The sequence below is a fragment of the Galeopterus variegatus genome, unplaced genomic scaffold, assembly GCF_000696425.1.
Source record: "Galeopterus variegatus unplaced genomic scaffold, G_variegatus-3.0.2 Scaffold6380, whole genome shotgun sequence".
Taxonomy (NCBI): Eukaryota; Metazoa; Chordata; class Mammalia; order Dermoptera; family Cynocephalidae; genus Galeopterus; species Galeopterus variegatus.
In genome coordinates, this window is record NW_007732491.1 from 118910 (window position 1) to 131848 (window position 12939).

At 40.6% G+C, this 12939-nt stretch overlaps 1 protein-coding gene and 1 long non-coding RNA gene across 2 annotated transcripts in view; both read left to right on the forward strand.

Annotated features, from left to right (window-relative positions):
- MYOF (myoferlin) overlaps positions 1-3073 on the forward strand; it is a 59728-nt gene extending 56655 nt beyond the window's left edge. Inside the window, exons 13-15 of the mRNA XM_008590809.1 lie at positions 718-821; positions 2862-2930; positions 3026-3073. Coding sequence (XP_008589031.1) covers positions 718-821; positions 2862-2930; positions 3026-3073 — 221 coding nt within the window. The remainder of the gene's footprint in view (positions 1-717; positions 822-2861; positions 2931-3025) is intronic.
- A 2291-nt stretch (positions 3074-5364) lies between these two features.
- LOC103606214 lies at positions 5365-11549 on the forward strand. Its single transcript, XR_551857.1, has 4 exons — positions 5365-5439; positions 6655-6693; positions 10204-10328; positions 11449-11549. It is a non-coding gene; the product is annotated as an uncharacterized LOC103606214 (long non-coding RNA).
- Positions 11550-12939: the final 1390 nt, after the last annotated feature.

Below are 12939 nucleotides of genomic sequence, written 5' to 3' on the forward strand. Positions count from 1 at the left end.
CCTGCTGGGCTCTGGGGCATAGGACCCTCCTCCAGGTCCCCAGGAGGCAGCACCCAGTGTACAGACCATGGATCACTTCAGCATTTGCTGCTTTTCCTTGGAACACTTCTCCCTTTTCTAAGACCCTATAACACCCCCCCATACCATCTTTCCCTCAAAAATATCTAAAAGAAGTAAATTAAACCTCATATCACTTCTTACATGCACTTGTTTAATTGATCTTTACTCACTTTTGAGTATGTTAACACAGATTGTACATGGTTAAATGTCTTATTTATGATTTTGTTGTTTATGATTATGCCACATTTTCTTGAATTTCTCTGAAAAAGTCAGACCGAGTTTCTATCATTTTGACCTAAAGTGCCTTTTCCAAATTGAAACCAGGCCTGAGTTTGAGAATTGCCTCTTTCCCTGACTGAATGGACTTTCTTTATTCTACTTTTATCCTCCATAAATGAACAATTTTTAAATAATAATTTATCAATTTAGTTTTCCAGGAGCTCCTGTTGATTTTAAAACTTTGCAGGGAGAAAACATTTTCTTTCTCTCTCCCCTAAGACAAAAAGGATTTCTGCTACTAGAGCCGCCACCCCCGAGAATGATTCTTGTTGTGACTATTTTCATGTATAGGAGAAATTTTTTAATTTTGCAGAATAATTTCTATTCTTTTAAGAGAATCAAATTTCATTTTTTGCTGTGCAATATATTACTTTCCAGTGGACGATGCCTTCTCACAGACGGTGAAGGAGATATTTGGAGGCAATGCAGATAAGAAAAACCTTGTGGATCCTTTTGTAGAAGTTTCCTTTGCTGGAAAAAAGGTTTGTATGTGATCTACATGCAGATACCTCTAGAATTAAATATTTAAAACAATATGCTTTCCTTGGAGTGAATTCCTGCTTATTCTTTGTTAAAATAGCCCCCCTAATGAGCTGGGCACTCTGCAGGGAACAGATTATCTGAGTCTGAACATGCCGGATTTCTCCACCAGTTTATTTTAGAGTGGAAAGTATGCAGGCTCAAGTTAGAAAATTCAATCTTTTGAAAGATTAGAATAGCAAAAGCTACCACTGAATTATTGGAATTATTTCCCTGGCCCAAGCTTTATCTTAATCTTAGGCAAACTCCCTAACCAGCCACAATCATCCCTGGTAAACGTGGTAGAGTAGAGCCCCTGCAACGCCCAGCCGCCCCCTCCTGTCATGTTTCCCACCTTCCATACCCCAAAGAGCTGTTGAAACTGGAGAATCAGGTAGGGAAGCACCATCCCAGCCCTTTGGAAAAAGCTAAGAGGTTACAGGGACACCTTTATCCACCATTTTGGCCTATGGAGATGGTCAGAGATTGGAGAATGAGATTCTGTAGTAGAATACAACATTCCACAGGCAGTTATGGGCATGAAGAACTAGCATCTTTTATGTGTTTGAGCCATTTGTTTTATGAAAGCAAGATTTAGCAAACCACACACACACGACTGGGAATTATTCCCCAGCAGAGTCAGTGGGGGTGTGCTGGAAGAGCCCTCAGCTCAGGGGTGAGATAAGGTCTGATTGAAATTTGGGCTTCACCCCACTCCACAGGCAGGCAAATTCCTTAATCTCTGAGTTTCAATTTCTTGAACTGTAAATAGGGATAATAATAATCTCATAGGATTGTTGAGGGGATGATTAATTCGAGAAGTATCTACTGTGAGCCTATTAAGTATCGGATACTGTCTCATGTGCTGGGACATGGGAATGAGCACATGGGACAGCCATTGCTCTCAAGGGAGCTGACTTTGGAATAGAAGAAACAGGCAGTGTATAAGCAAACAAGTAATTGAATAGTTTCAGATAGTGCTAAACACTACACAGAAAATAAAGCAGGGATAAGAAATGATTATGCAGGGGAGGGGTGTTTATAGAGGTTATCAGGTGGGACACCTTTGAGGAAGTGGCATTTGAGCAGAGGCCTGGATATCTGGGGATCTGGGGAGCAGGGGCTTTCAAGCAGAGAGAAGAGCAATGGAAAGATCCCAAGGAGGAAACATGTTTACAGTGAAGGCATGAATGCCCATGTGGCTGGAGCAGAGTGCGCAAGGGGGGAAACTGAGAGGTGAAATCAGCAAGATGTGGGATTGGGACAGGTAGGGCTTTATCACCCAGAGGAGGGATTGGACTTTGTTCTAAGTGTACTTTGAAGGCTCACTGAAGTTGTTACACGTAGGAGTGACATGAACGTTGGGAGGCAAGAGAGGGAGTAGGGCTCCAGATGGGAACCAACTGCAGGCACCCAGGGGAGAAACGTTTCAGGCTCTGCTTGAAGACAGAAGTGTCAGGATTTACTAATGGACTGGATGAGGCATGTGAGGGGGAGAGGGGTTAGCGCTGACTCTGGTTCTCAGCCTCAGCAACCAAGGGAACAGCGATGAAAGAGTGGAACAGAAACCAGTTTGGGGTAGGGGTGGGGAGGCTGGTGGGCAGGATCAAAAGATCTGTTTGGACATATAAATGATGAGATGCTTATCAAACACAATATAATAAATTCTTAATAAACGTTAAGAATTTCTAACATTAACATTTCTAACATTAATCTAACATTAACATTTCTAACATTAATATAATGTTAGAAACCTAGAAATTGAAAACTAATGAACAAATGGATAAAAACAAGCTTCTGGTGCATAGAAGTTTAAGCAAAGATCAATATTAAAGCCATGTCACATTTTAACAAATTATTATCAGGAAAAATAAGCCTTACCTAGATTACTAAGTATATAACTAATAAGTAAACTGCTAGACTCTAATCCAGTATGCATATATTATACATTTTTAGAAATCAGAAATGTGAATAGCTGTACTTCTGCTTTGGTGATTTTGCAGGTTTGCACAAATATAATTGAGAAAAATGCAAACCCTGAGTGGAATCAAATCGTCAATCTTCAGATCAAGGTTTGACTTCCTTTTCTTTTAGAAAGATTAAAAATACTTACTTTAGTCGTTACTGAATAAGTAGAGAAATAATTACTTTTTTTCTGTTTTAACAGTTTCCTTCAGTATGTGAAAAAATAAAACTAACAATATATGACTGGTGAGTTGAAAATAAACGCGTTTCATTCAACATTAAAGAATTAAACATTTGGATATTGACGAACATTATTCTAGACGGTCTAACTCTTACTTTTTGGCATGTTTGATTTTCTTCCAGAGGGAAAGGATAAATTGCTCCTGGAACTGGGTATTCTCAAAAAAAAAAAAAAAAAGTTTAATGGTAGTATTGTTTCAGAAAAGCTTTGGGTATCTTGGTTCAACTGCTCATAAATAAAAGAAGGGAAAAATGACTTGAAAATGCCTTGAGATAAATCAAGGATTTAGACTGTCCAACATAGACTTCCCAGAGTCACCAAAAATTATGAGAGAAATTCTTTTTTACTGTTAGAAAGGATAATGGATAAAGCAACCTAACTGAAGGCAAAGAAAATCTGTCGAAATGTTCAGATAGAATTTTTATGAGACCAGTCTCCTAGCACTAATTGGCTATAACGAGACCATTCTCAGAATGTTCTAGGTGGATGGAGCATTCAGCTGGCAGCTCTTAGCTTTCTAAGAGTGGAAACGTGGCAAATACCATCATCATCTTCAGTGTCATTATCATTATCATCAGTGTTTATTATATTAACTATCATTTTTTTAAGCATTACCAAGTTCCTGGCACTGTGCCAAGTACCTTACCTACATTACCCATTTAGTATGTAGAATTACCCTATGGGATAGAGACTACTATTAGTTTCATTTTATAGATGAAGACACTGAGGGTCAGAGAGGTTGGGTAACTTGCCTATAGTCACTTGAACAGTTAGAAGCCCAGTTGGGCTCCCACCCTCTCTGGCTGTTTCCATAGTTTCTCCCTTGGCCAAATGTATTTGACTTTCACATTAGCACCCTTTGGTACCATGGCAACAAGTCATATTGGGAAGAGGGGAGTGGGTCTCATTTTGTTCAGTGACCACATCACAATTAGTTGAGGGCCATGGTTGGGCCCTGAGAACAAAATGCCACCTTCCAATGAGTGTAAGATAGCTTTAAGGCACTTGGGACCCTCAGGCCACATATTAAAGGAGCCTCAGAAACCCTTAAGAGTGTGGGTTTGGACCCTACATAGCTCAGGTGACCTGTGGGCTTTGGAGTGGGCTGACCACTGATTGAGCTGTCCGAGTTACTTGTGATCACTATCAATGTGTTGTTTTTTTTCTAACCTAGTCTACCCCTTGCAAGGCAATAATATAGATTAAGATACACAGAGAGACCCTAATTTACTGGGCAATCTTTGGAGCCACATTTTAGGTTACATACCCTGTAGGGTATCTGCACTACTGAGGGAAGCTAAGGATTCTTTAAATGTAGCCAAGACCGACTTGGATGGACAAAAAAGATTCAAGCCCTATGCTTGTGATTTAATACCCCCAAATAATAACTTTTTATCATGCAGATTGTGTTTAATTAGTCACTTTCTATAACCTAATATACCATGCTATAATTCTTCCACCAAATAAGGGAGCTTTGCTCCCTCCCATGAGGCCATGAACTTCAGAGTGAATATGTTGCTAGATGGAATAAAGAAGAGAAATGAAGCAGAAAGAATGTTAATAATCTGTACCCAGCCTTAGACCATTTCATGAGTTAGACTCATAGTCTCTCTAAGATAACCACAGAAGGCTGCACAAAGCTGTATACACTTGTCGGGGTTGTGGGCAAATTCATCCTCACATCACAGGTAAGATTTAGGTTCTAAGTAAGCATCTACACTCAGAGAAATAGCATCTATCACATAGTAGGTGCTCAATAAATGTTTGAATTGAATTAGAGGGGATTTTTCTCTCTGTTAAGCCATCATAATAACTAGTATGAACATGGTCAAATAAGTTATATACACCTACTTTGTGTAGTGAGATTACATCATAATCATCATGTAATATGCCTATGACTGATTCATTCATTTCATGACAATGGTATTGAGTATGGTCATAGAAAATCCCTTGACTTCTCTGTAAAATCTCAATTTTATAATTGCAGAATGAGTTGCCAGATTAGATTAGTGTTTATAAAGGGCAGTTGGAGGACCATCTGCATCAGACTCAATTGAGATATATTTGTCATAAATGCAGATTCTTGGTCCCCACCCTAGGCTTATTGAATCAAAAGCATGGTCAGAAGATGAGGGTTGGGAGTTTCCAGGAGATTCCAAAGTACAATAAAGTGTGAGGCTCAATGGACAAAATGATTTCCGAGGTCTAGAGTATTTTCCAGCTCTATCTTTTTATTGTTGAAATGAAGACATATCTTCATAGGTGGAGACCTTAACCTGTTCTTTTGCCCAGGGACCGGCTTACCAAAAATGACGTAGTTGGGACAACGTATCTACACCTCTCTAAGATTGCTGCCTCTGGTGGGGAAGTGGAAGGTAAGTCACTCAGCAGATCTGGATTCAGAACTTCTGGAGAAAGAATGAGCTGGGGCAGCTGCCGGGAAAAAGACTTGGTTTCTGAAAAGCCAAATGTGATAAGCCTGGTGAGCGATTTCAGTGATGTTTTGGTGATGGCCAGCAAAACAATTAATAATTGAAGCAACTAATAGTTTGAAGATTTTAGCTTTCTTACTCTTGTTCGAAACCTTTTTCCCAGTAGCTGTTTTATAAATTTTAACAGAGCGCCAGCTCCTTATTTTTTAGAGTGGCATTGACACAAGCCCACCCAAATATAAAATAATATTCCCTTCTCAGCTGATTCCCTTGGCAGGACCAAGGAGGTCAGATGCCAACAAACCATGTAATCTCCACTCCCTACAATAAGATAGAGATTAGAAGTAGAAGGAGGAAGGGGAATGAGGGGTTCAGATACAGTGACTATAGATTAAGGGAACCAATAGAGGAACTTAAAATCATGCTATAACTGTGTGTGGGAAGGGCAAAAACTATTTAAATCCACTTATTATTAGTAGGAGGTCATTAAGTAATATCTAAAAATAATTATTCAAGAAATATTAGTATAAGCATTTTACTTAGTGGTAAGGTGGTAACAATCCAGAAGGACTAAAACCAGCGATTACTACAAGCAGTTTCAGCCCCTGTCTCTGAGATCTTCTCTCATTGCAGGCCCTGCAGGCCATCTGTTACAGGGTCTTAAAATAACAATGAACTGTCATGCCACAACCATGCTTTGAATCAAATAATGTACATGTACAAACTATAGGCCTTTGCTTACACAGCCTCAGACTAAATTAACTTGGATTTTCTGGCCTTGGTCCCAGCTAAGTGAGCCATAAGACAAGTAAATGTTTTATATTAAAAACATGAAGTGTTGATAACTCCACCAGGCCTCCTTTGGCCATGGGAAGCTAGCTCTTGTGAGATGCCTGACTGCCTTGGGGCCGGCAAGGTTTGGTTATTCATGTGTGGCAGTTCTGCCAGTTGTCACAAAGTTTTGAGCCATTTTGCATTTAACTGGTGAATTTAACGTGTAAATTATGAAAGAATCATGTGATTTGGGTCTGAATTTGGGATTTTTCTGGTGTTGCGAAAGTACTTACCAAGCACTGGGTTTGATTAACTTTTTCAGTGTCTATTTTGTAATGTCGTGTTTCTGTTGTTGTTTAACCAATCATATTTTTTACTATGTAGATTTTTCATCTTCGGGAACTGGGGCTGCATCATATACAGGTTTATGCTTTGTAATTTTGCTGTCTATTAGATCTTGCTACAAACTAGTATCTTACTAAGAATATATTAATTGATTGCTTTTAGAACCTTCTTTTTTGATATTTTGCTGTCACAAAAATAGTTTTGCTAGAATCGTAATCTTTGTGTTGAGTGTTATATGGTTGTCCTGCATGGCTAAGCTTAAAACAAATATGCTAACCAAGCTTTACTACAGGTCTTGTGTTTTCACCTAGGTGCACACCATCCTATTTGGCTTCATTGCAAATAACTGTTTGTGAGATATAATTTTCTTGTTATTGTTGTTTATATTCAGTAGATGGAAATATGGGGCACTAAATTAACTGTTCTGAAATGTATGAAGTAACTTTTCCCCACTTTCAATGTGGATCTCTAGGTTGAAAGATACTGAGCGTTTTCTGCTTTGTACCCTGAAGGTCTTCACCTCCCAAATATGAGGGATCATAACCTGTCCTTTGGCTTGCACAGCACTTGCCATTTTTTGCAAGTTTTCTCAATACTTTCATATGCTTGACTGTCACAACTTTCCTAGGGCAGATGTTATAGTTCCCCTAACAGATAAGGACTCTAAGAGCTGTTTTTTTATCTCTCAAATAAGCATGATTATCCCTGCCATGCAAATCTCCCAGGGTTGGGGTGAAGGGGAGGAGAGATATTGCACATGGGAAATTTTTGCAGACTCTGAAGCTCTTTACAAGTATAAGATTGTATCATCTGCATTTATGTAATTGACACAATGCCCAATTCTTATTTGTTTTAAAAAATCAATCTCATTACCTTATAATCAGGCTTTTTATGAATATTAAGCAATCCTTAGGTTTGCAGTGGACTTGGCAGATTTGGAAACACTTTATTCCTTCATTCATTTGTTCAACCAATCAATGAATATTTATGTAGTAGTATTCCATGATAGAACCGATAGTAGGTTTTTAGAGAATCAAAATAAAACATGTTTAAATCCTGCCACCTCCACCTTCCCAAAAGGAGCTTATACTCTAATCACAGAGATAAGCAGCTATTTAAGGTTCTGAAAACTAAAATATAAAGTAATAATATATAGAAATCCAAAGTGCCAAGGGGATTTAGAGAGGTGATGGAGGCACAGAAAATATTGTTTGGAAAGTGAGTTGTAGCTAGGGCAGAGGAAATCCTTGATGGCCAGGCTAAAGAATTTTTATTTTACTTTGTATAGGCTCTTCAGGAAGGACATTGGGAAGTTTGATGTGACAGCTGTGCATAAAATGATTTAGGAAAGTTTGGAGGCAGGAAGAGACTTAGCTTGTGAGTGAATAGGTTTCCCAGGAGACCGTGTTGAGACATGAGCACATAGAAGAAGGAATGTTCTTCATGTTAACGCACAACCAAACAAGCCAAAGAGCTTAAAATACCGGAAAAGAGATTTGGTTGGACAAAAAAATTAAGTCTTTGCTATCAGGGTGACGTGTGGGGGTCATTATTGACCATTTGAGTCTCCATCCCTGGAAATCTTTAACAAAAGGCATATACTCGTGACAGACAACACCAATAATCACCCATGGAAGCCAGGTGGGTGTGAGCTGGGGCTAGACCAGAGGAGTGGACGGTGTAATAGATGGTGCCCTTGCCTACACTTTGAAACTCAAGATGTGGGCCTAAATTTGCCAACTTGTGGGACCTTTGACAAATCACATCACTTCTGTGGGCTTCAGTTTGCCCATCTGTAATGTGACACAACCAGAATGCAATCACTTTAATATCTGTTCTTACTTGAACATTCTGTGATTCAACTTCTAGAAGTGACTTCCTTCCCTCTCTATGAATCTGTAATGTGACACAACCAGGATGCAATCACTTTAATATCTGTTCTTACTTGAATATTCTGTGATTCAACTTCTAGAATTGACTTCCTTCCCTCTCCATGAATCTCTGCTTTAATCTTCTATTCCCACCTAACATTCCCCCCACACCAGAATATTCTAACACAAGGAAGGAAATCTAAACCCTGCTTATTAATGATCAATTAGTCAACTTTGCAGTGCTCTCTATGGCAGAGTAGATGAAGCCAAACCAATTAATATGTTCAGATATGATCGTCATTCATTTAATCATGCTCGTTTGTCATGGAGAGGATAAGATGACTCAGAGAGATCTCTGTTGGAAAAGCTGTTGGTCTCTATTTGGGTTTCACAAGAGATTTCCAAACAGGTGCGAAGTGTGGTATCCCAGGATGTTGCCCTGTCTCACCTTCAGGCTGTCGCGTATTACTTTTCTACATCTTAATTTTCTAAATCTTAATTTAAATGTTTCTTCTCTCTTGCTCTCTTCGTTGAGATTGCTGGTCAGCTAATTTCTGTGTGCGTGATTTCTGCCTCCCCACAAAGTGTGCATACACATTTAAACATGCAGAGAGCCTCACATAATGAAAATGATTGTGAAGGACATGTCTATACAGTTAGGTCAATTGTTTATTAGTGGACTCTTTGCCTACCACCTACTCCACCTTTATCTTTCTCCCTTACTTCCAAGTGTAGGGGTGGAAAGGAACATACAAGTGACCTGCTCAACCTCACATCCACAGCAGGCATTATCTTGACAACAACCTGAAAGACAGGCTGAAGACTTTGCCTCAACATTTCTTCTGATTGTCGCATTGTTTGTCGTCTCTAATTCACAGAAAGTTCTTCCTTACAGAGTGAACCAAAAGTAGACTCCTTGTAGCTCCCAGCAATGGTCCTAACTCTGCTTTTGGAGATAAGTTCATTCCTCTTCCATATGGAGGCCATTTAGACTACTGAAAGTAGCGTTTGCATTTCCCACCCTCACCCACAGTCTCCCCTGGTTTCAGCTTTTCCTTACATTACCCTCAGTGCCGTTTGTTGGGGAGAAGTTTTGCAAAGACCAGGTAGCAGAAAGAAAGAGTTTATCAGATGATCACCAGAGGTAGAAAGGAATGAATGGGGATCTTCATGTCACTTATTATCATATGGTCTTACAACCATAGGCAGGCAGTTCATTGTTACATATAACATTTTAAAATGTCTTATATTTATAAATGCATCTGCCAGATTTATACTAACTGCTTGAGATTAAATGACATTTTTTGAAACAAATAATGTTAACCTGATACATCATCTAAATTACTTCCCAAAACAATACAGTATACTCTCTTGCCCCATTTGCCAAAGGCATTTTTAACACACTTCTAATTATAAACTTGCAAAAGCTGTGAAGATCAACTTGAAAGTCTTATTATCCTTTCATTTGAATAGCATTATCTTTTTTATAAGAGTAACATAAGTTTACCAGAACTCCCCAAAATGTTTTTATTTAGTATCTTATTGCAGTAAGAAAAGGTAAATATGACAAGTCTCACAAGTGCTTATAATTTGCACTAATATAACTAACTCACAAAATGGAAGAAAATAGTCTCATCTAGCTAACTAACAACTAATATTTATTTAAATAGATTGAATGTTAAAGGCCTAAAATCTAATGATGATATTTATCTCGCAGCAAATACAGGAGAAACAGAGGTGGGCTTTCTTCCAACATTTGGACCTTGTTATTTGAACCTTTATGGAAGCCCCAGAGAGTATACAGGATTCCCAGACCCCTATGATGAGTTGAATACTGGAAAGGTTAGTTTCTCCATTAAGGTTATTATTAATGAGTACTGGGCAATGTGATTCCTTCTTGTAATCGTTATAATTAAGCATCATATTTAGGCAGCATCCCCACCCTGTCCCACAGACCTCCCCATACGACTGATGAAGTGTTGTTTCACACTCCTCAAGTCTTAGAATGAAAGAATAGGATAGGATCCTAGAGATCATTGAATTTGGTGATGGTGAATGGCCATTCCCTCAACTTCTGTGCTTATGGCGGACATCAGTAACCAACGTTGTCTTGCTCTCCTAATAAGCCACTAGGCTGCTTTGGAATTTCTTTCAATGCCATGTTCCAGGAATTTACCAAACAATTGGTGGTGACATGCCTGTTGAAATCTTTGCTATCTCTGATCTGATCCAACCCCTTTATTTCATAAATGAGAACATGGAGGCCCAGAGGTGGGAAGTGCTCTTTCCACTACAGTAGAAGCCAAATGCTTTTTAGTTATCCCCCAAGGCTCGTGAAAGGGACTGAGCCAGAAGAAAAAGCCCTGGGAGGGGAAAGGTGGAAGAGGTGGGGCCCTCCCTTGCTCTGCAGAGGTTCTATTGCCAACACTGCTGGGTATGGTGGGAGGAGTATCCACTATTTATTCTCATGCTTAACTGCACCCAGAATGTCTTCCTCCTTTACTTCCTGGCTACTCTGGGACTTGCCCTGGTGACCAACATGGTAGCCTCCTTATTCTGAGAAGGGGAGAAAAGGAGCCAAGTTCACACAGATAAATGGGGAGCTGCTTTGCTGAAGTCAGGTGAGGGAGACTCAGTCCCATCCACCCTCACCTCCCAGCCTCTGAGAACCCTTCTGGATCCAGAGCATGGCTTGAAAGCCTCTGACCTTGGTCAGGCTAAGATTCCTTTCAGCCCTGGCATCACATGGAGCTCTCTGAGATCCTTCCTAAAGTCAATGGCTCTTCTTTTAGATACGAAAGACCTGAATACAGCTGGGAGAGTTGCTGACTGACTTATTTTGGAGGTTAGGGACATGGGTAGGAGGAATTTTTTGTAGCTCTGTTATTATCCTGACTAGACAGACAGAGTTCTTTTAGCTGCTGTTCATGCCTAGAGGAATAATTCTGTTATTGCCTTTCAGGGGGAAGGAGTTGCCTACAGAGGCAGGATCTTGGTTGAATTAAGCACTTTTCTTGAAAAGACACCACCAGATAAAAAGCTTGAGCCCATTTCAAATGATGATCTGCTGGTTGTTGAGGTAAATGTTGGGGTGTGAATAATGCATGGTATGGAAAGAGTGTTTTGGAGGATTGGAGGTAGGATGGTTGGTACTGACCCACCTGAGCAAGGGGGCTTGAGGGGACAACCAGGGACTAAAGGCCCAGCTGTGGTAGAGTTGGAGAGACTTGGCTCATAGCAAGTGCCCTTTGCCTCTTGAAATACCTACAACAGCCCTATGAGGGTGATGAGACTCAATGTGAATGCCCTGTTGAAAACTGGCAAGAGCGGTGATACCCCAAACTAAATGGCCTGTTTGCCAACTGGGGTTGGGAGGTCATGAGGAGGTGGCCACAAGAGCTACCATTCAATGGTATAGGTGTCACCACTTGTCACGGTCATGTCTATTTTCAGAAGTAGGTGGTATATCTCAGGCTTCCCAGCATGTGAGGGCGTGCTTACTTAAGGCCCATATTACAACAGCTTCCGAGCCCCCATTCCTCCTTGAAGATAGGAAGTCTTCCAAGTTTACCTCCTGAACTATTTCTGAAGATGTGAGGTCAATGCTCCTGTATTCCACAGATCTGGATTGTTTGCAAGAGCAGCCAGCTCACTGATGCCCCTCTGCCCAGGGCCTTCTCCTTGCTGGGCTCCTAATCACCTCCTGCCCAACACCCTTCCTCACGCTGCTGCTGCCCTCCCAAGCATGGGACAGGCCCTTCTCTTGCTGTCCCATGTCACAGCAGAAACCAAACAGCAACTTTGAAAGAGCTTTCATTTTCAGTTCTGGGACAAGAACAGGGAAACCCAGTGAAGTGGGTAACTTGAAGTGGCTACTAAAAGTGGCTGCGTCAGAGCCTGCAGGCTGAGCCCAGTGTTAAGGGTCTCTCGCAGTGAGCCTTCCTACTTACAGCCTGCTTCCTTGTGGCGGGACTCAGCTCTCGATCCTCCCAAGCTCCCGAAGTGCCCTGAACACATGTGCATCTCAGAGTCCAGGCCCAACTGCCACAGGTTCTCCATGAAGCAAGGGCTTTTCCATCCTTCTGGCAGTCTACTGTCTGCCTGTTATAGGATGTGCTCCTTCTCAGTATGATTGGCAGGGAGCATATGCACTTCCTCTGGAGGAAACTCTCCCTTCTGCCCCAGAGCAATGTGGCCTTGCTCAGGGACTCCCAAGAAGACAATTGTATTAGGTTAGCATCTGTAGGAGCCAAGGGAAGACTTCCTCTTCAAGCTCCTGAAGGTTCTCTGAAAAATCAACTCACAAACACAGATTAATAGAAAAAGGGGCATAATATAGTTTTACGTGACACGGGAGCCTTCAGAGTGAAGACTCAAAGATATAGGGAAAACTGTCCATTTTTATGCTTAGGTTCTGTGAAGCCAGGAAGGGCCCTGTAGAATGTGATCAGAC